This window comes from Ictidomys tridecemlineatus, chromosome 12 (genome assembly GCF_052094955.1).
Source record: "Ictidomys tridecemlineatus isolate mIctTri1 chromosome 12, mIctTri1.hap1, whole genome shotgun sequence".
Lineage (NCBI taxonomy): Eukaryota > Metazoa > Chordata > Mammalia > Rodentia > Sciuridae > Ictidomys > Ictidomys tridecemlineatus.
Window position 1 is genome coordinate 38,121,011 of NC_135488.1, and position 26,928 is coordinate 38,147,938.

The 26,928-nt window shown below is 35.3% G+C and overlaps 1 protein-coding gene across 9 annotated transcripts in view; it reads right to left on the minus strand.

The window, feature by feature from the left end:
- Tsga10 (testis specific 10) overlaps positions 1-26,928 on the minus strand; it is a 291,349-nt gene that overhangs the window by 183,486 nt on the left and 80,935 nt on the right. For 7 of the 9 annotated variants that reach the window (XM_078028531.1, XM_078028528.1, XM_078028529.1 and 4 more), the window contains 4 exons: positions 7,786-7,995; positions 4,435-4,637; positions 1,608-1,712; positions 1,293-1,439 (listed from right to left, as the gene is read on the minus strand). In XM_078028531.1, the coding sequence (XP_077884657.1) occupies positions 1,293-1,439; positions 1,608-1,712; positions 4,435-4,637; positions 7,786-7,995 (665 nt within the window). Of the gene's footprint in view, positions 1-1,292; positions 1,440-1,607; positions 1,713-2,515; positions 2,648-4,434; positions 4,638-7,785; positions 7,996-26,928 lie in introns of those variants that run through there. The other 2 variants (XM_078028530.1, XM_078028537.1) reach the window with 2 other exon arrangements.

Here is a 26,928-nt window from a genome sequence, read left to right on the forward strand (position 1 = left end):
CTCTGATGATTACTTCTTGTGGAGTTTTGACTTTTAAGAGTATGCTAATCTACACATTCAAAATAGAATTAATTAAATCAAGGAAAAGCTAGAAGAGGAAAAATGAAAGCAAGTTGAAACAAATGAATTTAATGTTATTTCAATTGAATACCATAACCACAACAAAAAGGGGGAAACAAAAGAAGGACTAATTCAAGTAATCAGTAAACTTAGTATTTAATTATATACCCTCAATAATTGGGACAAGGTAATGTAAGAGAGCAGGAAGGAAGAACTGCAAATGGATCTCAAACTTTTTAGAAGTCAGTCTGTTACTGTAGTGAAACTGGCATAGAAAATTTGAAACTACTTTAGATGCATTCTGGGACTGGGCAAACAAATAAGGTACTGATGTTGAATAAGCACATTGATGTTGAGCCAGCATTCTCACATCATAGAATAAAGAATATACAAATACAGAATGAAATAAGGCAAGGAAGAAACCTGAGAGTGTGATCTGGAATTGAAGGAACTGGTCAGTTGTGTATATGCATGCATGTATGTGCAGTGAAAGAGAAGGAGCAGGTGTAAGAGTGAATGCATGAGAGAGCACACATGCATATGAAAAGCAAATGGAGCATAAACTTAACAAATTAATTAGCTATTAATAGTGATAATGGGTGAAGATATGCAGATATTTTTATACTATTTTTATTTTTTAACTTCATGCACACTTGAAACTATTCCAAATTAAAAGTTGTTTTATTACAAAATTTGTGACATGCAGAATATACCTAAAATATTTTCCTCTGAAACATTAGCTTATTTCTTTCCTAAAGAATATATATTTCTCAGTGCTATAATAATTAACATTTTTATAGTAAAAGGCACAATGAAAAATATTTGTTATAGAAATTTTTAAAAATCAGGGCTGAAGTTGAGGCTCAGTGGTAGAGTGCTTGCCTAGTATGTGTGAGGTACTGGGTTCGATTCTCAGAACCACATATAACTAAATAAATAAAGGTTTATCATCAACTAAAAAAAATTTTAAAAAATTTTTTAAAAAATCAATTTAAAATATAACTTATGCAAACATTAGATGAAATATTAGACATATTTCATGTTAATATAGCATTTATGTAAAACACTAAAAATTTTGAAAATCCTTTATTTTTATGGCAACATATCTTGGTAATCATGTTTACAGATCACTCGTAATGACAGACATAAATATTTGAGTTTCTTCACTCCCTCAAATATTCGCTGATAGTTTCCTCGTGGCCCCAAGAAAATGGATCCTTAAACTGACTTACTCTTCTAACGATCGATCTAGGCCTCGGTCAGGAGATAGATGGTGAACACGTTCTGGTGAATGACATTTTGTATTTGGTTTCATTGCACTCAAATGATAAGCATTACTTGAGTAATTTTGGCGGCGAAGTTCTTGTACAGCCCTTTCCCTAAAGCAAAATAGTGATGCTTTTAAATTTTATGTTCAGTGACATTAAAACTGTCATAAAACTGTGACTCAATATTTTAAAATATAACCTTCATGAAATGACTAAAACCTACTGTTACCTAAGAAAACAATGCTTTCCTAGCTAGATATTGTATAGAGATAAACTTACCTTTCAAAGCGTTCTGTCCCCAGCTGTCTTTTAGTAATATCTAAATCAGCTTCCAGTTGCGTTACAACATTTCGGAACTGGGCCACATCTCTACTCTGAATGGCCCTGTGTAAAAGAAAGTAAGAGTGAAACCCAGTTAAACTTAAAATATGGCTATGACTCCTAGAGTGTATTAAACCATGTGGGCAATGGTTTCTCAGCTGGATCCAAGTCACAGCATGATTTTTATGGACAATTTATTAGAACATATGAAATATGCCAATTTTAGACATATTAAATGTATAAACTAGCCTACTTGAAGAGCCTAAGTGATCCCAGTCCCATTCAATTAGTTAAAACTTTTTTGCTTCCCTATGCATATATGATGTAAAGTTATCTATATTTCCTATTTACTGCAAATAGTTTTTATAAAAGTACTTTCAAGTATTATATCAGCATAAGCAGTAGTATGAACAAATAATACTAGAATTCACTAGTATCATGATTAATATGGCTTTATACATATATATACACACACACACATATATATTCAATTTATATACATCAATTCAACCAAGTACTTTATACATACTTATAATGAAATAAAATTTGTTATGTAGAACTGTTACACAAAAACTCTTCAGTTTGACAGAATCCTTAAGGCTAAACAATGCCTCAAAAACTCTTTGATAAGGCACACTATCATATTAGTGATAATATGGCATATAATAGGCATATTATCTTTGTTTAGACAATATAGGTATTAATAGTCAGTGCAAAACACTCCAAGAAAGATAATGACAGATGAATTCTGCTTGCCCAGAACATTCTATTCTCTTTGCTTGCTTTCAAGACAGCTGCTGAAATACAAACTTTAGAGACTGAAAAAACAAATGATTATCACACTAGTTCTAAGTGATATAACTTACCAGTCATTCTAAAACAGTGTATCCCTTATGGTAGGAGTTTTCGTATACGTTACTGAGGCAGCTTGCCACCTACCAGCTTCAAAAAGGGCTCCTACAAACCCAGCTGAAGTTATCCCAACAGTCTAGCTACGGTAACTGAAAAGAATGATTCAGTCACAGCTGCCATGACCTAACAGCAGTTTCTGAAGGAAAATGGCCCTGACTCTGCATCTTTGCTTAGTCAGGAGCTCTCAGTAGTAGCTGATTGCCAAGACTATGATTCCTAACCTTCCTCAGATCCTAGGTTAAGAAGCAAGGACAAAGCTGTGGGGCTTGAGAGATAAAAGAATTCCTTATCCTCCAGAAAGATCCATGGTCAAAATAATGATTAGAGAGCCAGGAGAAGAACATGTTATGAAATAAAGACAAGTGCAAAGAGGCAATTTCTCAAATCATTGTGTTACAGGAAAGGGGTGATTTTTCAAAGGACAAGCCAAACAGAAAGTTAAGAAATGAATCTAGAAGGCAGAAACCACCAATGTTTTCCTGGAAAGTAAGATTAGTTAGAGAACAATCTTTAGGAATAGAAACAAAATTTCAGGATGCACAAGTCAGAAGCTGGGTCACTGCTGTCCTTAATGAGGTCAGATGTAAACTATGCCTACCTGCTTAAATATTATAAAGAAGGGTTTGGAGAAATCTGATATTCTGTCTGGTAAAAAGCGAGGCAGAATCTCAAGGAATCTCACTTATAGAACAGTTTAGGACAGCAATGTCAATAATTTAGTTTGAAATTGTTAACTGGTAACTATTAAATCTCTTTACACTACCCTTCCAACTTCCCACACTCCCCTCCCCAACTTTTTTTTTCTTTCATGGTTGCCACTGTCAACAATTCAAGGAGTTAACTTTTGCCTCCTAAGAATGAAGAAATTCTACAGACTCAACATAGCAAAGAGTTAGATTAAAAGGTACTGATGATGGGGGAAAAGATAATGTTATAGATGGGACATACAAAAATATGGGCTAAAACTCCCCATTGGTAGTAAGTGTTAACCAGGTTTAATGAAAGAAATGTTCTCTATCAAGGCAAGCATTTCCACTCCAATCTCCAGCTGGGAGTTCTAATAAAGTGTAAGCTGTACTAGGGATTCTAACAAAAACAAACAAAGAAAGTCAAAAGTCACGCTCTGGGGAAATGTTCGGTATTTTGTAAATTCAGGAATTCTTCCAGGTATCTAGTATACAGAAACACTAATGACAAATGGAAACACTAGATAGCAATATCAGATGATCCACACATACAAAAATTCTTCTGGGGAGCTGGGAACATAGCTCAGTGGTAGAGTGCCTGCCTAGCACGTGGGAGACACTGGGTTTGATCCATAAATATAAACAAAATAAGAAGATTGTGTCTATCTACAACTAAAAATATTTTTTAAAAAAATGTGGGGATGTGGCTCAAGCAGCAGCACGTTCACCTGGCATGCGAGCGGCCCAGGTTCGATCCTCAGCACCACATACAAACAAAGATGTTGTATCCGCCGAAAACTAGAAAATAAATATTAAAATTCTCTCTCTCTCTCTCTCTCTCTCTAAAAAAAAAAATTCTTCCAGTTTCAGAGTGCTTACTTTTTTCTACTCTGGTTACATTTCCTAAAGGCAATATTTTAGATCAGACATTCTATTTTACCTAAAGCTCTATTGGGAAAAAACCCCAGCAAAGATGGTTAAATTTAGATATCTTAGATAAGAACAAACATAATACAACTAAATATAAAATCTTAGACAAATCACAATATTTGTAATCCTCAGTTTAATTAATGAAAAAGTATGGGAGCTAAATTCCCTAAATTCAGGTTTTAAAATTCTACTGATCTATAAAGAACCAAAATTTTAAGAAATATAACTTTAAGTTATTATACTGCTAGCCAACTCACATTTTATTTTCTGCCAAACAAAGGTGTTCTTTAAGAAGCTGAATTTCAGACTCTTTTTCTTGAAGTGCTATCTGAGACTGATATTCTTTGTCTCGATTGGCCACCAGCAAAGCTTCTAGATTCTGCATGGAGATTCTTTCATTTGTCATCTGACTCCTGAGGAGTTCTATTTCAGAACGAGCAGAATCTAACTCATTCTCCATCTGTACAATAATAGGAAGATATCTACACTTATTTCCATTCATTCATTTAACTGGCATATAATCAAGGACTCTCAAGTTCTTTCAATATGTTATAAACTGACAATCACTTTCAATTTCTTAGTTTGAAACTGTGTCCTCTTTCTTAACAAATATATATACCACACATACTATATAGCATCACTTTCCCCATCTGTCTAATCAGATCAGAAAATTCATTAATTTAAGAAAATCTTATTAATCCCAAACTGCAACCACTTTTTATTTCCAGCTTTGATATTTCTGTATATATTACTGCCAGGCTGTCTGGGTGATACCTATGACTACTGCTCTGTCTTAAGAAAGGTGAGTTACAAATATCTAGCTACTCCACAGTTAAGGAATGCAAGGGGAAAACATAAATTCCTCTCTTGCTAAACCTGTGGAAGTTTCTGAAGGTTATCTTGAACCTAAAATATGCTCTATACATCAAATATTTCTTCAAAAGGTGGAAGACTTGTCATTACTATTTACAAAAAAATTAATCTTTATAATATATGTTATAATAAATTCTATAGGCATTTAAAAAGTTAAATGTGAAAGCGTAAGTTTAAAATCCAGTAAAGGGATATAAATAAAAACAAAATTGCTGGAGTAGAGACAGGTAGGTAGGTAGATAGGGGAAGAATTTTCTAAGCTAAATACAATGCAAAAATAAGTTTAACCACATAAAAAATAAACATTTTTCTAGTCAACATAAACTTAACCAAAAATTCAAAAGAAACTTTCAACTGGAAAAAAATAAACTTTGTAAATAAAATAGTTAATACCTTTATTAGTATAAAAACTCAGATGAATGAGAAATATGAAAATGATATGATTAAAACGTACAAAAGAAGCAATACAACTAAACAGCAAACATACAAAAATTTATGCTTGCTAGTGGTCAAAATGATATAAATTCAAACAAGATGCAACTCCCAGTCCAGGGTTTTTTACCTTGACACTCCTGACTTGTTGGGCTAGATAATTACTTGGTGTGGAGAGCTGCCCTTGCATTATAGAATTTTCAGCAAAATCCCTGACCTCTGTCCACTAGATACTACTAGCATTCCCCACTCTGGTCAAGGATCCAAAGCATATGTAGATATTGCTAAACGTATTTCAATTGAATCAAAGTCTATTAAAGACAATTTACAATAGCTATGGAGCCAACCTAGGTGCCTTTTGATAGATGAATGGATAAAGAAAATGTGGTTTATATACACAACGGAGTATTACTCAGCCATAAAGAAGAATGACTTTATGACATTTGCTGGTAAATGGATGGAACTAGGGACTATTGCGCTAAGTAAAATATGCCAATTCCCCCAAATTAAAAGGTGAATGTTTTCTCTGATATGTGGAAGCTAACAATAAGCAGGGTGGGGAATAGAAGTTCAGAGGAGTAGATAAAAAGGAAGGAAGGGGGTATAGAAAAAGGAAAGACAGTGGAATGAATCTGACATAACTTTCCCACGTATATATGTGAATACACCAGTGAATCTCACTATTGTGTACATCCACAATAAATTAATTTAAAAAAACTACAGGTAAATGGCAGAAAGATCAATAGAGGGAGGAGAGCAAAGAGTGGGGAAAAGAGGGGAAGGAGAGGTACTAGGGTTCTAATTACAATAAGATATATTCCATGCTTGTATGATTACGTCAAAATGGGTTCTACTGTCATGTACAACTAAAAAGAACCAATAAAATTTTAAAAGACACACTATTCTATCAAATTGGCAAATTTGTTAGTGTTGATGAACATTAAAAGAGGCAATGGTAAGCCCATATACTTGGATGACACTAGTACAAAATGGAGCATCACTTTTTTTGGCAACAGCTTTACTGGAACATAATTCACATTCCACACAACTTACTCATTTAATAAGTATACAATTCAATGATTTTAAACATATTAACAGACTCATGCAATCATCACTTTAATCTAAATTACAGCTTTTCAACTTCCCCCAAAGAGACTCAATATTAGTACCCTGTTTCAAAAAAAGAAAAAGGAAAAAAAAAAAGTCTGGGGATGTGGCTCAGTGGTTAAGCACTGCTGGTTTCAATCCCCAATACCAAAAAAAAGAAAAAAGCCATTAATGTTTTAGCAGATATCAGTACTCTGTTACTTTTATTGCCTCATCATATTCCATAACATTCCATTGCAGCACAGGTATGCATTCACAGTTAGGAATATTTGAATTACACTTTGGGTCTGTTATAAATAATGCTATCATGGAGAACCGTGTAAAAGTTTTTGTGTGTTCATATAATTTTTATTCTTCTTAAATATAAAAGGAGTAGAATTTCTGGGTTGTATATTAATCCTATTTTTAACATTTTTAGGAACTGACAAAATGTTTTCCACAATGGCCTCACTTACTTTCCACCATCAGTGTATGAAGATTCCACTTTTGCCATATCTTTGTCAATAATATTTTTTTAGCATCTGCCTTTTGAAACACAGTCATCCTAGTATATGTGAAATAGTGATTTGCATTTCTGATTGTTAATGATGCCAAGTATATTTTCATGTGCTTACTGTCCATTTATGCATCTTGTGTAGATAAATGTCTACTGATATCCTTAGCTTATTTTTTATTGGGTTATTAAGTCATAAGAATTCTGTATGTATTTTACATACAGATCTCTTATTAGATAAATGATTTGCAAATATCTCCCCCCATTCCATGCACTGGCTTTTTACTTTTTAATATTATTTACAGCACCAAAGTTTTTTAAAAATTTGAATGAACTTCATTTGATCAACTGTTTTCCTGTTTTTTAAATGTATTTTTAAAAATAAAATATTTTAATTTTTATTTGTATCCTATACATTTTGGCACACTGTGTTTTCATTCTCATTAATCTCTTTTTCCCCCTTTGTGATTTCTTCTTTTACCTACAGTATTTTGAAGTGTGTTGCTCAATTTCCATATACTTGTGATACTTTATGAGGTTCAATCCTCAGCACCATATAAAAATAAATAAATAAAATAAAGGTATTGTGTCCAGCTACAACTAAAAAATAAATATATACAAAAAAGAAAGAGAACTTCTCTTTAAAATAGCAATGTTATAGTAATAGCAATTTTTAAAGGCATCTTAAAAATATATTACATACCATTTCTATTTCTTGATCTTTAGCAACCAGCTGTCGATTAAGAAGTTCTTTGCTTGAGTCAAGTTTAATACAGAGTTCCCTTGTGGAAGACAAATCTGCAAGAGCAGACACTTTTTCAAACTGAACTTTCTGAAGCTCCTCCTCCATCTTCACAAGAGATTTATGCAAGGTTGCAATCTGGGATTTGTAAGACCTTTCTGCATTTAAGTGCTGCAAAGATAGGATAATTTTTTAAATAAATATGTGTGTATGTATATATATATATATATATTATTTTTTAACTGGAAAAACATGCAAAACAAAGTGGGGCCAATCTTTTAACACTAGTACACTAAAACTATAAGAAGTTTAGACAATATAGGTATTAATAGTCCGTGCAAAACACTCCAAGAAAGATAATTCATGTTTAAAATTTCTTTTTGTGTGTGTGTCAACATACCTTATATACAATCAGAGATATGATAAATTGTGGTATAAAGGTGTATTAAAAATTGTAATGCAAAAATAAATAAATTTTTTAAAAAACAAAGCAAAAGTAAAAAAAAAATTTCTTTAAATAGGGCTGGGGCTGTAGCTCACTAGAAGAGCACTTGCCTAGCCATGTGAGGCACTGGGTTTGATCCTCTGCACCACATAAATAAAATAAATGCACACTGTCTATCTGCAACTACAAAATTAATTAATTAATTAAAAAATAAAAGAAATCAGGAATTTAAAAAAATCCTCAAATAAAATCTGTAAGTAGGGTGTTCAACTGGTCATTTAAAAAAATATACTTAGGGGCTGGGGATGTGGCTCAAGTGGTAACGTGCTCGCCTGGCATGTGTGGGGCGCTGGATTCGATCCTCAGCACCACATAAAATAAAGATGTGCCTACCGAAAACTGAAAAATAAATATTAAAAAAAAGTCTCTCTCTCTCTCTCTCTCTCTAAAATATATATATATATGTATGTGCGTGTGTGTGTATATGTATGTGTGTGTATACACACGCACAGACACACACACACACACACACACACACACACACACACACACACACACTTAGACCCAAACCTTTTCCCACTTAAAAAACTTCCACTCCTGATGCTAGCTCAGATATACACATTTGGTCTATTATACTATCTGGATTTGCCACTGTTTCAGTTACTCTACAAGTGTTGTGGCTAAAGACAAAATATTAGTCACTGTTTCATTCACAGTGCCCATTTTTCTATTCTTGACTGACATGTTGATATGAAATTATAATATCATAAAATTATCACAATTTGATAATTTTCTAGCACTGACACCTCTGAGGGGAAAAGATTCTGGGAAAGTGTAAATTAAAAATACAACCACTTATGAGAAATAAGAGCATATTTTCAAAACCATAACATGAGATTCAAGTTACATAAATGCTTTCAAATGCTCAAAATAATTTTATCTCCCACCCTTTACTGGAATAAGGCCTTATGTAAGTACACTGCCACCAACAGAGAAATATATGTTTTCTATAATGTGAAAATAACAAAACTGAGAGGTGACGAAATTTATGCAGTTTTACAAAGTGCTTTTACCAATATAAAGCACTAAAAATTGCTCTTGGCTTGTTATTTGGCCACAATTCATTCCCACTTCTCCAGCCATCCCTTCCCACTGCACTCATTCTAATTCATTCTTCATACCAACCTTCTATCCATATATCTACCCAGCCATCCATTCCATATTTATGGAGTATACTCTATGTTCCAGTTACTGTGCCTCAATGTATATTCAAGGGAAGTAAGATGATCTATTATGTAACCTCCAGAACACTGAGGGACTCATGCATCAATCCAATAATGATACAGATGAATTTAAAATACATATTAAGAAACTATTTCTGTCCAAGCATCTGTAATCCCAGAAATTCAGGAGGCTGAGGCAAGAGGATTCCGAATCCAAAGCCAGCCTCAGCAAAAGCAAGGTGCTAAGGAACTCAGTGGGACCTGACTCTAAATAAAACACAAAATGGGGCTAGGGATGTGGCTCAATGATCAAGTACCCTTGAGTTCAATCCCTGGTACCCCCTCCAAATAAAAGAAAAGAAAATATTTCAGGAGAAAAGTATTTAACAAAGGAAATCGACCTAGACTGAAAAAGTCCAGGAAGTCAGGAAAGACTTCCTTAAGTAACTGACTCTTTTATGTTTTTATTTTTTAGTTGTAGTTGGACACAACACGTTTATTTTATTTATTTATTTTTATGTGGTGCTGAGGATTGAACCCAGGTCCTCGCACGTGCTAGGCGAGTGCTGTACCACTGAGCCACAACCCTAACCCCATAACTGACTCTTTTTAAAAAGAATTTTTATTAGCATGTTAAAGTTATACATAATATATAATAGTGGGATTATATACATAATATTGAGGTCCATTTTGATATAATCATAGTACCTGGATATGATTTGCTCTAGTTCAGTTCTCAGTTATATCCCCTTTCCCTTCCTTCCTCCTTTTCCCTTTTCTCTATTTAGCTGTTCTTTCTTCTATATATTTATAGATTTTAAAAAATTACTGTATTATAGATATACATAAAGGTGAAATTCACTGTGGTATATTCATACACAGGAGAGTTTGGTCAGTTTCATTCCACAGTTTCTCTATCAAGCAATGAGACTGAAGCAGAAATTAAAAGCCTTCCAACAAAGAAAAGCCCAAGATCAGATAGATTCTCATCCAAGTTCTACCAGATCCTTAAAGAACTAATGTCAATTCTCTTCAAATTATTCTACAAAATAGAAATAGAAGGAACACTCCCAAATTCATTCTATGAAGCCAATATCACACTAATACCCAAATGAAACAAACACACATCATGCAAAAAAAACTACAGACCAATATTTCTGATGAACACAGATCAGAAGTCCTTAAGAAATACTAACAAACCATATTAAAAAACAGAAAGGCTGGGTGTGGTGACACACACATGTAATCCCAACTACTTGGGAGGCTGAGGCAGGAGAATTGCAAATTCAGCAATTTAGCAAGGCCCCTAGCAATTTAATGAGACTCTGTCTCAAAGAAAATTTAAAAAAAAAGGGCTGGGATATGAGCGCCCCTGGGTTCAATCCTCAGTACCCAAAACAAGACAAAACAAAAAACACCAGTAAGAAGGTAGTATACCACAATCAAATGATTGCATCCTAGGGATGCAATGTTGATTCAACATACACAAATCAAAAAATGTAATTCACCAAATAAACAGAATTAAGAACAAGAATCATGTGATCATCTCAATGGGTGTGGAAAAAGCCTTTGACACAATCCAGTATCCATTCATGTTTTGACACTAGAGAAACTAGAGATAGAAGGAATTTACCTCTTTATTATAAAGGCTCTATATGACAAATTCAATGACAACATCCTTTGAATGGAGAAAAACAAAAAGCATTTCCTCTAAAGTCAGGAACAAGACAAGGATGTCGTTCTCACTGCTCCTATTCATTATAGTTCTTGAAACTCTACCAGAGCAATCAGACAAGAGAAGGAAATTAAAGGAATACAAATAGGAAAAGAAGAAGTCAAATTATCTATTTGCTTATGATATGATACCTTATCTAGAGACACAAAAAAAACTCTACCAGAACACTTCTAGAGTTTATAAATAAATTCAGCAAAGTAGCAGGATACAAGATCAACATATATAAATCAATAGCTTTACTATATTCCAGTAATGCAAAGAAAGAAATCAGGAAAACTATCTCATTCACAATAACCTCAAAACAAAAAATACTTGGGAATAAATCAAACCAAAGAGGTTAAAGATCTCTGCAATGAAAGCTAGAACAATGAAGAAAGAAATGGAAGAAGATCTTAGAAGATGAAAAATTTCCATGTTCCTGGATAGGTAGAATAATATTGTCACAATGCCTATACTACAAAAAAATGTTATACAGATTCAATACAATTCCCATCAAAATACCAATGATATTTTTTACAAAGCTATAAAAAAAATTCTAAAATTCATTCGGAAGTACAAAAGACCCAGAAAAGCCAAAGCAATCCTGAATGAGAAGAGCAATGCTGGAGGTATCAGAATACTTGATCTCGTGTGAATCAGGTGGTATAGCGATTCCAGATTTCAAACTATACTACAGAGCAATAGTAACAAAAACAGCATGGTACTGGTACCAAAACAGGCGGGTGGACCAATGGTACAGAATAGAGGACACAGAAACCAACCCACAAAACTACAACTTTCTTATATTTGATAAAGGGGCAAAAGCATGCAATGGAGGAAGGATAGCATCTTCAACAAATGGTGCTGGGAAAACTGGAAATCCATATGCAACAAAATGAAACTGAATCCCTTTCTCTCGCCATGCACAAAAGTTAACTCAAAATGGATCAAGGAGCTTGATATCAAATCAGAGACACGGCATCTGATAGAAGAGAAAGTTGGCTACGACCTACATGCTGTGGGGTCGGGCTCCAAATTCCTCAATAGGACACCCATAGCACAAGAGTTAACATCTAGAATCAACAAATGGGACTTACTCAAACTAAAAAGTTTTTTCTCAGCAAAAGAAACAATAAGAGAGGTAAATAGGGAGCCTACATCATGGGAACAAATCTTTACTCCTCACACTTCAGATAGAGTCCTAATATCCAGAGTATATAAAGAACTCAGAAAATTAGACAATAAGATAACAAGTAACCCCATCAACAAATGGGCCAAGGACTTGAACAGACACTTCTCAGAGGAGGACATACAATCAATCAACAAGTACATGAAAACATGCTCACCATCTCTAGCAGTCAGAGAAATGCAAATCAAAACCACCCTAAGATACCATCTCACTCCAGTAAGATTGGCAGCCATTATAAAGTCAAACAACAATAAGTGCTGGCGAGGATGTGGGGAAAAGGGTACACTTGCACATTGTTGGTGGGACTGCAAATTGGTGCAGCCAATTTGGAAAGCAGTATGAAGATTTCTTGGAAAGCTGGGAATGGAACCACCATTTGACCCAGCTATCCCCCTTCTCGGTCTATTCCCTAAAGACCTAAAAAGAGCATGCTACAGGGACACTGCTACATCGATGTTCATAGCAGCACAATTCACAATAGCAAGACTGTGGAACCAACCTAGATGCCCTTCAATAGACGAATGGATAAAAAAAATGTGGCATTTATACACAATGGAGTATTACTCTGCATTAAAAAATGACAAAATCATAGAATTTGGAGGGAAATGGATGGCATTAGAGCAGATTATGCTAAGTGAAGCCAGCCAAGCCCTAAAAAACAAATGCCAAATGTCTTCTTTGATATAAGGAGAGTAACTAAGAACAGACTAGGGAAGAAGAGCACGAGAAGAAGACCAACATTAAACAAGGAGGAGAGGTGGGAGAGAAAGGGAGAGAGAAGGGAAATTCCATGGAAATGGAAGGAGACCCTCAGGGTTATACAAAATTACATACAAGAGGAAGTGAGGGGAAAGGGAAAAATAATACAAGGGGGAGGAATGAATTACAGTAGTGGGGGTAGAGAGAGAAGAGGGGAGGGGAGGGGAGGGTAGGGGGGATAGTAGAGGATAGGAAAGGCAGCAGAATACAACAGACATGAGTATATTAATATGTAAATCAATGGAAGTGTAACTGATGTGATTCTGCAAGCTGTATACGGGGTAAAATGGGAGTTCATAACCCACTTGAATCAAAATGTGAAATATGATATATCAAGAACTATGTAATGTTTTGAACAACCAACAATAAAAAAAAAAGAATACTTGATCTCAAATACATATGAAGACTAATAGAATAGACGAGATACAGAGATACAGAGACAAACTCCATAGATACAGTCAACTGATACTCAACAAGATACCAAAATCATTTGTTGGAGAAGTCAGCCTTTTTTAAAAAAAATATTTATTTTTCAGTTGTAGTTTGACACAATATCTTTATTTTATTTATTTATTTTTATGTGGCGCTGAGGATCAAACCCAGGGCTTTGCATGTGCTAGGCAAGCGCTCTACCTCAATCCCAGCCCCAGAAGATAGCCTTTTTAAAAATTTCTTACATACATGACAATAGTGGAGTGCATTACATTCATAATTATCCATTCACAGCACAATTTTTCATAACTCTGTATATACAGTATGTTCAAGCCAAATTATGCCATTATACATGAGCTCTCTTATTTTTTTTTGCATTACAATTCTTAATACTAAATAGATTAAAAAATGTGGCATTTATACACAATAGAATATTACTCAGCACTAAAAAAGAATGGGATCATGGCATTTGCAGGGAAACGGATGGCATTAGAGAAGATTATGCTAAGTGAAATTAGCAAATACCCAAAAACCAGATGCCCAATGTTTTCTCTGATATAAGGGGAGTGACTCAAAGTAGGGTAGGGAGGGAGAGCATGGGAGGAAAATTACTTCTAGATAGGGAATAGGGGGGTGATTCAAAGTGGGGTAGGGAGGGAGAGCATGGGTGGAAAATTACCTCTAAATAGGGAATAGGGGTGGGAGGGAAAAGGAGGGAGAAGGGGAATACCAGAAGATAGCCTTTTTAACAAACGGCACTGGAAAAACTGGATATCCATATGTAGAAGAATGAAACTAGATCCCTATCTTTCACCTGCATAAAAGTCAACTGAAGGCAGGTTAAAAATCTAGGAATTAGACCGGAAACTTTGCAACAAATGGAAAAAACACAGGTACAACACTCCAACACACTGATGCAAACACCAACTTCCTTAACAAGACCTCTAAAGCAAAAGAAAGAAACCCAAACATGAATAAATGGGACTGCATCAAATTAAAAAGATTCTAAAGCAAAGGAAATAATTAAGAACTTGAACAGAGAAATCTTTACCAGATAAATCTCCAAGAGGAGACTAATATCCAGAATATATAAAGAACTCAAAACACTTAGCACCAAAAAACAACCCCATTAATAAATGGGCATAAGAATTAGACAAGCATTTCTCAAAAGAAATACAAATGATCAACAAATATATGAAAAAATGGTCAAGATCCCTAGCAATCAGCAAAATGCAAATCAAAACTAGAATGAAATTTCACTTCATTCCAGTGAGCATGGCAATCATCATGAATACAATTGCAATAAATGCTGGCAAGAATGTGGGGAAATACGTACACTCATATACTGTTAAGGGGTTGCAAAGCAGCCACTCTGAAAAGCAGTATGGAGATTCCTCAAAAAACTAAGGATGAGGAGCTAGGGCTGAAGCTTAGAGGCAGAGCGTTTGCCTAGCATTTGTAAGGCACCAGTTCAATCCCTAGCATTGCATAAAAATAAACAAAAATAAAGGCATTCTTTCCATAAACAACTACAAAAAAAAGAAAATTAAAACAAAAACAAACAAACAAAAACCACTAAGGATGGAACCACCACATGACCCAGCTATCCCACTCCTTGACATTTATCCAAAAGATCTAAATTCAGCATACTATAAGGATACAGCCATATCAATATTTATAGCAGAACAATCCACAATAGCCAAGTTATGGAACCATCTCAGATGCCTGTCAACAGATGAATGGATATAAAAAATGAGGTATATACATACACAATACTCAGCCAAAAAGAAGAAATGACAGCATTTTCTGGTAAATGGATGGAAGTGGAGAACATCATGCTAAGTGAAATAAGTCAGACTAAGAAAGTCAAAGAGCAAATTTTTTTTCTCATATGCAGAAGCTAGAGAAAAATAAGGGAAAATAAAGGGTGGAATTCCATAAAAAGTAGAAGGGACATCAGTGGAGCACAACAAGTGGTTAGAGGAGAAGGAAAGGGATGGGAAAATGCAGAAACTATGGAAAGAAACAAACCAAATTATGCTATGTACATATATGAATATATCAGCAAATTTTCCCTTTATGTATATCTATAATGGATCAATTAAAAAAACTATAAATAAAAGGAAGATCAGTTGAGTAGAGGAAGGGGAACAGGAAGAAGGAAGACCAGAGGGAAAGAGGAAGTAGTAGTAGGGACTGAAATGGAGCAAATTATACTGCATACATGTATTATTATGATAAAATGAACCCTATTGCTACATATAACTATAATGCACTAATAAAACATATAGAAAACAAACTACAATGAGTTATTATGTTATATCTGTTATCATGCCTGTTATCAAAAAGAGGAAAAATACGTGTTGGTAAGGCTATGGAAAAAGGAAACCCTTATATACTGTTGGTGGGAATATAAATTAGTATATCCATTATGGAAAACAATGTTTTCTTCAAAACACTAAAAATGGAATTATCATGATTCAGCAGTCCCTTAGGTATATATCCAAGGGCAATGAAATCAGTATGTCAAATAGAAACCTTCATTCTCATATTCATTGCAGTGTTTATTCACAATAGTTAACGCATGGAATCAACCTAGGTGTCCATCAGTGGATGAATCAATAACAAACTTGTGAAGTATCTACATAGCTATATGAATACTACTTAGCTTATAAAGGAAGGAAATCTTGCATTTGTGACCAGGATAGATCTGGAGGACATTAATGTTAAGTGAAATAAGACAGGCACAGAAAGACAATTACTGTGTAATCTCACTTACACATGGAATCTAAAAAAGTTGATCTCATAAAATCAAGAGAGTAGAATGGAAGGGCTGTTACCCAATGCTGCTAGTCCAAAGGTACAAAGCTTCAGTTAGGAAAACAAATAAGTTCTAAAGACTTATTTTATAGCACACTGAGTATAGTTAATAATAAGGTACTGTATACTTGAAAACTAAGAAAGCAGATCTTAAATATTCTAACCACATACATACATGGAAAACCAAGTATATGAGATGATGAGTATGTTAATTAGCCTGATTCATTCCACAACATAAACAGATATTAAATGATCATATTAGACTCTGTAAATATATACAGTTTTCACTTGTTAATTATATTTTAGTAAAGCTGGGGCAAATAGAGCTAGGGAGAATTCACACTGAAAGGAAGGGAGAAGAGAAAGAAGGTTAGAGTGGAGGAAGAGAAAGAAATAGAAGACAATAACAAGGGATGTCAAAACCTGAAGTTATTTGATTGAAATGATCCACTAAATTGATAGATCTGTACCTATACTGATCTAAAATTAAAAAAAAAAAACTCAAGAGAATCAGGAATGAAAGAGGAGGGTTAGGAGTATAGCTCAGTGGTATAGTGATTGCCTAGCATGTGCCCTGGATTCAATCCCCATCACTGAACACACATACAGACATGCACACACACAAAGGGGGAGAGAAATCAAAGAAGGTAATGTGTCATTACTAAATAAAAAGAATCATAAAAATAAACTATGATTATATCCTAATGAATTACTGAGATGAAATGAACGAATTTCTGCAAACACAAATAACTAAGACTAACACAAGAAAAAAATTGCATTAACTGAATTACCTAAAATAACAAAGAGTTTTTTTAGTAATACTTTCCCAAAATAACAGACCAGATCCAAGTGGCTTCACTGGTAAATTTCACCAAATTTTCCAAGAAGTGTAATGCCAACTATATAAAAACTTTTATAAAGAAAATCAAAGAGGAAGACACTCATTCTATGAGATCTGATTACTTTGATACCAAAATCAGACAAGGTATTACAAGAAAACAAAACAAGATACTCTTAGGAATATAGACACAAAATCCTTAACAAAAACACTGGAAAACCAACCAGCATCATAAGAAAAAGTTATTAAACCATGACCAAGTAGGATTTATCTCAGGAATGTAAAATTGGTTTAGCATCTGAAAATGAATTAATGTAATAAACCATACCTATAAAATGAAAACACATGACCATCTCAGATACATAAAAAAAGCATTTGACAAAGTCCAAAACCCTTTAATGATTAATATACTCTTCCAATTAAGGAGACAAAGGAGTTTGCTTACTCAATCTAATAAAGGACATCTTAAAAAATCCCCCTTCCTCTATTCTTTCCCTCCTCCCTCCCCCTGTTCTCTCACCTTATTTGTTTATTTTATATATATTATATATAAATATATTATATTTTTATATGTTATATATATGAAGTTCTTTTTGGCACATGTATATATGTATATAACATGCTATTGCTTAATTCATTCCATATTTCTACTCCTTTCCCTTCTTTCCTCCCTCCCTCTCATTTTCCTTCTTTTACTTATCTACCTTATATTTTTCTTTTTACAGCAGCACAATTCATAATAGCCAAATTATGGAATCAATCCCGATGCCCATCAACAAATGAATGGATCAAGAAATTATGGTATATATACACACAATGAAGTCTTACTCGGTCATAAAGAAGAATGAAATAATGCAATTTGCTGATAAATGGATGGCAATGTAGAAAATAATGCTAAGTGAAATAAGCCAGACTCAGAAAACTCAGAGCCAAGAATGTTTCTTCTCATATGGAGAAGCTAGAGCAAAATAAAGGAAAGAAAGTGACAGGGAAGAAGATGGAATATCATAAAGATATAAGGTAGATATCACTACTTCTATTCAACACTATACTAAGTTCTAGCCAGGGAAATAAAACTAGGAAAAAAAATCATCCAGATTAGAAAGAAAAAAATAAAAACTATCTCTATTCAGAGATGATATGTTCTTAGATATTGAAAATCCTAAGAAATCCAATTAAAATCTATTAGAACTAGCAAACAATTTCAGTAAGGCTATAGGATACAAGAAAGTCACAGTATACAAAAATCAATGACATTTTTATACCCTTGCAATGAAGAATCTAAAATTAAAAATTCCATACCAAAAGGAAAAAAGAAAGAAAGAAATCAGGAGGCATGGTGGCACATGCCTATAATCCCAGTGACTGAGGCAAGAGGATTGAAAGTTCAAGGATAGCCTCAGCAATTTAGCACAACCCTGTCTCAAAACATAAAAAGAGCTGGGGATGTAGCTCAGTGTAGAGTACCCCTGGGTTCAATCTCTAGTACTAAAAGAAAAATCCAATTAAAGTAGCATCCAAAATAATAAAATATCTTAAGAATAAATTTCACACCAAGAAGGCATAATTTATTCTCTAAAACAACAAAAAGTTGTTGAAGTAAATAAAAGATCTAGCAAGTGGAACTACATCCTATGTTTATGTATCAGAAGACTTGATATTATTAGGATGTTCATATTTCCAAACTGTCAGTTCAACACGGTCACTATCAAAATCTCAGGGGACTTCTTTGTAGAAATAGACAATCTGATCCTAAAATCCATATGGAAATTCAAAAGACCCAGGACAACCAAAAAATTCTTGAAAATAAAAACAAAATAGGAAGACTCATACTTTTTTGTTTTTTTATGTCAGTGTGGTACCAGTATAAGGATAAACACACAGATCAATGGAACAGAACTGAGAGTATAAAATAAGTAAAGTGTCTATGAACTAATGATTTTTGACAAGGATGCTGACTGAGTTTATTTAATAGGGAAACAAAGTCTTTTGGACAAATGTTGCTAAGACAATAGCACAGCCATATGCAAAAAAAAAAATGAATGAATCTGTACCATGTACTTCACACCATGTGCAAAAATAAATTAAAATGGACTAAAGACCTAAATTGGGGGGAGGGCGGTTTCATGAAAATGTTTAAATGTTGCTTTTTACTGAAGGTTGCACAACTCTATGAATATACCAAATACCTCGGAACTGTATACTCTAAATAGTGAACCATATAGCATATGAATCATTCTTATTAAAGTTACTACAAAACAGTAGTCTAAAATGCAGAATATAACTAAACTTGTATGTATTTTTTTTTTTTTTGGTACTGGGTATTGAACCCAGGGGTGCTTAAGCCATTTTGCCAGCCCTTTCTCATATTTTATCTAGGAACAGAGTCTCTTTCACTCAGTTAATAGGTCCTTGTTAAGTTGCTGAGGCTGGCTTTAAACTTGCAATCCTCCTGCAGTAGCCTACTGTGCCACTAGGATTAGAGGTGTGTGCCACACCATGCCTGGACTAATGCTGCATGAAGAGGAAAATATGTAACTTTGTGTTTTTAAATATTTTTTTAGTTGTTTATAGAACTTTATTTTATTTATTTATATGTAGTGCTGAGAATCGAACCCAGTGCCTCATACATGCCAGGCAATTGTGCTACCGCTAAGCCACAGCCCCAGCTCTACTTTGTGTTTTTTTGTTTGTTTGTTTTAATTTTTTTTTTAGTTGTACTTGGACACAATATCTTTATTTGTTTACTTTTATGTGGTGCTGAGGATAGAACCCAGTGCCTCGCACGTACGAGGTGAGCGCTCTCCGCTGAGCCACAACCCAACCCCGCCTTTTTTATTAGTACACTGTAGTTATATATATAACATTGGAGTTCATTTTGACACAATTGTCAAGCATGAAATAGAATTTGCTCCAATTCAGTCCCTAGGATTTCCCCTTTCCCTTTCCTTTTCCCACTCCATTCCCTTTCCTCTACTGTACTCATCTTCCTTCTATTTATTTAGAGTTTTTCTTTAAATTGGTGCTTTATAAAAACACACAAGTATATTTCTGTATGTATGCAGGCAGTTTGGTCAATTTCATTTCACTGTTCCTCCCATTTCCCATCCCTCCACCTTTCTCCTCAATCCCCCTTCTCTACTCCTCTGATCTCTCCTCTATTTTCACCGCATTCTCCCTACACCTTTTCCCCCTTATTTTGATCTAGTTTCTGCAGAAAACTTTAAATATCTGCAAGAGAAAGGAAGAAAGGTCTAAATCTAGTGCTCTAAATATCTACTTTAAAATAGGAAAAGAATAGTAAGTTCACTCAAATTAGGCAGAAGAACTAATAAAGTAACATCTAGATTGCTAAAAAGAATCTTAAAACTGTAACAAGATGACAAATCTACCGTTAAAAACATGAATATTAGGCAATATAATATCAGGGAAGGGAGTGAGCCGCTCCTTCCCCTGTGCCGCCTGAGCCCGCAGCGTGTGTTGCCGCGTCTTAAAAGAAAAAGTAAAGATCATTAAAGGAGATCTGTCGACAAAGACTAAGCACCGTGTCAAGAAAGGGGCCTAGGTGGAGTGAGCCCGTCATGACTCCAGCGGGAGCAGTAAGGCTGCAGTCCCCGAGCTGCCCGGCTCTCTCGGCCCCTTTTCCCTCTCCTCTCCGGCTTTCCGCCTTGCTTCTCTCCTGCCGTCTCTCCTCCCACACTCACTTGCTGAATCTGGATCTCAATTTCTTTCCCCCGCCCCGCCTGCTCTCTCGCGTGCCCAGTCACCCAGCCCGCGGCACTGCCTCCCCTCCCCGAGCCCGCACCCCCTCCCCGGGTGTCCCAAGGGCCACAGCTGGGCCGCCGCCGCTTCCTGCAGAGCACATTAGAGCAGTCTCTTCACCGCATGAGTGAACCGCCGACCCAGAGCAAAATGGAACAGCTGATGAGTGACAATTTAAAATCTAAGTGATCCAACATGGCGGCGGACGCGGAGAGATCAAGTCTCTAACCCCTTCAGCTGCGCAGGCATAGGGAGAAGTAAACTGTCAAAATGCTGTTTGCTCAGGTCCACTAGGCAATGTTGAGCTGAGTGGATCCAGGGCAAACATTCTGGACTTCTCAGAACACACGGAGCCCGGATCGGCTGCATTCAAACTCCAGTTCGTCTGCTTCTCATGACTCAGCACTAATGATCCCGCTGAAATAACTAGTCGGCCCGCCTGAACTTACAGAGGTAAAAGCCAACTGAGCACGATAGCCAGACCGAGGGAATCAGGAGTGACTCGGGACTAGCGGCGCAGAACTCCTGGCTACCGCTCCCACCAGTGCTGACAACTGAGGTCCCTTGTACCAGCTACCAGGGGAGTTGCTACCGGAGGGTAAACAAATTCGCTGGGGGTTCTCAGCCCCAAGCTCTACAAACGTAGGGTCTGAGGGAGGCAAACAGGGAGAGGGTGCCCAGGTTTTCATGAAAACTGGGCTCCCAGGAGCAGCAGACCTGGCGTGTAGCCAGTATTGTGGTGAGTGTCACAGGTGAGCGGGACCTGGCTTGAGGAAACACAAGAGAAAGACCTAGGCACTCAGGATTGGAGACCCGCACAGTCTGGGAGGAAGAGCTGCTGCCCAGTGATTGGATCCCACCTATCGAGAAGAGAAGCTTGGCCCAGTGGGCACAGCTCCACCTACTGGAAGAGATGTTAATCGAGCTCTATGACTGCATTTATTATTATTATTATTATTTTTATTATTTTTTTTCTTTTCTTTTATTTTCATTGTTTTGTTGTTGTTCTTTAACTTTTTTATTAATGTTTTCAATTTTTTAATTCTTTCTATTTTATTATTATTACTATTATTTTTTAAACTTTAATTTCCATTTTTTTATTATCATAATTTTTTTTGTTTTAAATTGTTTTTCTTTTTTTCTTTCTTTATTTTCAATTTTTTTCTTTTGTCTTTTCATTTCTTTTCAATTTTCTTATTCCCCCTTCCTTGAATTCTACCTGCCTACACTCATTCTCTTGAGTGACTTTTTCCCTTCCCTTCTAATATCTTTCCTCCCAAGCATCAAATAAATTTATAGGAGTAAACAGTAACTCAGCAGTCAAACAGAACAAGAAGTAACATGAGCAGCATAAAAAAGCTAGGAAGAAAAGGAGTACAAACAATACAGGACAGCCTAAATATTCAGGAGGACCTAGAGTCATCAGAAAAATGGCCACATAAAGAACTCAAGGTATACCGTAGACAGATGGAAAGGAACCTTAAAGAGGATATGAGACAGCAAATCCAAACAGCGAAAGATCACACTGAAAATGAATTACATAAACAGATAAAAGAAGAAGTTAAGCATCTTTATCAGGAGATAGAGATTATAAAAAAATTCAAACAATAATTCTAGAAATGAAGGAAACGATAAACCAAATTAAAAACTCAATCGAGAGTATCACTAACAGAGTGGAGCAAGTAGAAGCCAGAACGTCAGATAATGAAGACAAAAATAGATCATCTTGAAAAGAGTCTAGCCAACTCAGATAGGCTGGTAAAAATCACGAGAAAAACATCCAAGAGATTTGGGATAACATAAAAAACCAAACTTACGATCATCGGGATAGAGAAAGGTACAGAGATTCATACCAAGGGAATGAGTAACCTGCTGAATGAAATAATTACAGAAAACTTTCCAGAAATAAAAAAGGAAACAGATATACAAATTGTAGATGCATACTAGACACAGAGCACACAAAATCACGGTAGACCAACGCCAAGACACATTGTTATGAAGATATCCAATAAACAGAACAAAGAGAAAATATTAAAAGCTACAAGAGAAAAAAGGCAGATTACATTTAGGGGTAAACCAATAAGGTTAACAACGGATTTTTCATCACAGACGCTGAAAGCGAGAAGATGCTGGAACAACGTATTTCAAACACTGAAAGACAATGTATGCCAACCAAGAATTCTGTATCCAGCAAAATTAAGCTTCAGGTACGACAACAAAATAAAAATCTTTCATGATAAACAAAAGCTAAAAGAATTTGTAGCCAGAAAACCAGCATTGCAAAGCGTCTTGAGCAAAACACTACACGAGGAAGAAATGAAAAACAATAACCAAAACCATCAGTGGGAAGTGCCTCGGTAAAGACAGAGGACAGGGGGAAAGCTAATCATGGAGAAACAAACTAAATTAGAAAAAAAAATAATAATCAAACATGGCAGGAAGTACAAAGAATATATCAATAGTAACTCTCCAATAAAGCGACATAGGCTGGTAACATGGATTAAAAAAACAAATCCAACAATATGCTGCCTCCAGGAGACACATCTGATTGGAAAAGACATACACAGGCTCAAGGTGAAAGGTTGGGAAAAAATATACCACGCACACGGTCCTCATAAGCAAGCAGGGGTGGCCATCCTCATATGTAATAAAATCGACTTCAAGACTAAGTTAATCAAAAGGGATAAGGAAGGACATTGTATACTGTTAAAAGGAACCATTCACCAACAAGACATAACAATTATCAATATTTATGCACCAAATAATGGTGCTGCGATGTTCATAAAACAAACTCTCCTCAAGTTCAAGAATCAAATAGACCACAACACAATAATTATGGGTGACTTCAACACACCTCTCTCACCACTGGAGAGATCCTCCAAACAAAAGTTGAATAAAGAAACAATTGACCTCAATATCACAATCAACAACCTAGACTTAACTGACATATATAGAATATATCAACCATCATAAAGTGGATATACTTTTTTCTCAGCAGCACATGGATCCTTCTCAAAAATAGACCATATATTATGCCACAGGGCAACCCTCAGTAAATATAAAGGGATGGAGATAATACCATGCATTTTATCTGACCATAATGGAATCAAACTGGAAATCAATGATAAAAGAAGGAAGGAAAAATCCTACATCACATGGAAAATGAACAATATGTTACTGAATAATCAATGGGTTACAGAAGACATAAAGGAGGAAATCAAAAAATTCTTAGAGATAAATGAAAATACAGACACAACATATCAGAATCTATGGGACACAATGAAAGCAGTTTTAAGAGGGAAATTCATCGCCTGGAGATCATTCCTCAAAAAAAGAAAAAACCAACAAATAAATGAGCTCATACTTCATCTCAAAGCCCTAGAAAAGGAAGAGCAAAACAACAGCAAATGTAGCAGAAGGCAAGAAATAATTAAAATCAGAGCAGAAATCAACGAAATTGAAACAAAAGAAACTATTGAAAAAATTAACATAACTAAAAGTTGGTTCTTCGAAAAAATAAATAAGATCAACAAACCCTTAGCCATGCTAACAAAGAGAAAAAGAGAGAGAACTCAAATTACTAACATACGGGATGAAAAAGGCAATATCACAACAGATGCTACAGAAATACAGAAGACAATTAGAAATTATTTTGAAAACCTATATTCCAATAAAATAGAAGATAGTGAAGACATTGATAAATTTCTTAGGTCATATGATTTGCCCAGACTGAGTCAGGAGGATACACACAATTTAAACAGACCAATATCAATGGATGAAATAGAAGAAGCAATCAAAAGACTACCAACCAAGAAAAGCCCAGGACCGGATGGGTACACAGTGGAGTTTTACAAATCCTTTAAAGAAGAATTAATACCAATACTTTTCAAGTTATTTCAGGAAATAGAAAAAGAGAGAGTTCTGCCAAATTCATTCTATGAGGCCAACATCACCCTGATTCCGAAACCTGACAAAGACACCTCAAAGAAAGAAAACTAAAGACCAATATCTCTGATGAACCTAGATGCAAAAATCCTCAATAAAATTCTGGCGAATCGGATACAAAGGCACATCAAAAAAATTGTGCATCATGATCAAGTAGGATGCAGGGATGGTTCAATATACGGAAATCAATAAGTGTTATTCACCACATCAATAGACTTAAAGATAAGAACCATATGATCATCTCAATAGACGCAGAAAAAGCATTCGACAAAGTACAGCATCCCTTTATGTTCAAAACATTAGAAAAACTAGGGATAACAGAAACTTACCTCGACATTGTAAAAGCTATCTATGCTAAGCCTCAGGCTAGCATCATTCTGAATGGAGAAAAATTGAAGGCATTCCCTCTAAAATCTGGAACAAGACAGGGATGCCCCCTATCACCACTTCTATTCAATATAGTTCTCGAAACACTGGCCAGAGCAATTAGACAGACAAAAGAAATTAAAGGCATAAAAATAGGAAAAAGAAGAACTTAAATTATCACTATTTGCAGAAGACACGATTGTATACCTAGAAGACCCAAAAGGGTCTACACAAAAACTACTAGAATAAATGAATTCAGCAAAGTGGCAGGATATAAAATCAACACACATAAATCAAAGGCATTTCTGTATATCAGCGACAAATCCTCTGAAATGGAAATGAGGAAAAACATTCCATTCACAATATCCTCAAAAAAAAAAAATACTTGGGAATCAACCTAACAAAAGAGGTGAAAGACTTATACAATGAAAACTACAGAACCCTAAAGAGAGAAATAGAAGAAGATCTTAGAAGATGGAAAAATATACCCTGTTCATGGATAGGCAGAACTAATATTATCAAAATGGCGATATTACCAAAAGTTCTCTATAGGTTTAATGCAATGCCAATCAAAATCCCAATGGCATTTCTTGTAGAAATAGATAAAGCAATCATGAAATTCACATGGAAGAATAAAAGACCCAGAATAGCAAAAACAATTCTAAGCAGGAAGTGTGAATCAGGCGGTATAGCGATACCAGATTTCAAACTATATTACAGAGCAATAGTAACAAAAACAGCATGGTACTGGTACCAAAACAGGCGGGTAGACCAATGGTACAGAATAGAGGACACAGAGACTAATCCACAAAGCTACAACTATCTTATATTTGATAAAGGAGCTAAAAGCATGCAATGGAGGAAGGATAGCATCTTCAACAAATGGTGCTGGGAAAACTGGAAATCCATATGCAACAAAATGAAACTGAATTCCCTCCTCTCGCCATGCACAAAAGTTAACTCAAAGTGGATCAAGGAGCTAGATATCAAATCAGAGACTCTGCGTCTGATAGAAGAAAAAGTTGGCTCCGATTTACATATTGTGGGGTCGCGCTCCAAATTCCTTAATAGGACACCCATAGCACAAGAGTTAATAACAAGAATCAACAAATGGGACTTTCTTAAACTGAAAAGTTTTTCCCAGCAAGAGAAACAATAAGAGAGGTAAATAGGGAGCCTACATCATGGGAACAAATTTTTACTCCTCACACTTCAGATAGAGCCCTAATATCCAGAGTATACAAAGAACTCAAAAAATTAAACAATAAGAAAACAAATAACCCAATCAATAAATGGGCCAAGGACCTGAACAAACACTTCTCAGAGGAGGACATACAATCAATCAACAAGTACATGAAAAAATGCTCACCATCTCTAGCAGTCAGGGAAATGCAAATCAAAACCACCCTAAGATACCATCTAACCCCAGTAAGATTGGCAGCCATTATGAAGTCAAACAACAAGTGCTGGAGAGGATGCAGGGAAAAGGGTACTCTTGTACATTGCTGGTGGGACTGCAAACGGGTGCGGCCAATTGGAAAGCAGTATGGAGATTCCTGGGAAAGCTGGGAATGGAACCACCATTTGACCCAGCTATTGTCCTTCTTGGAC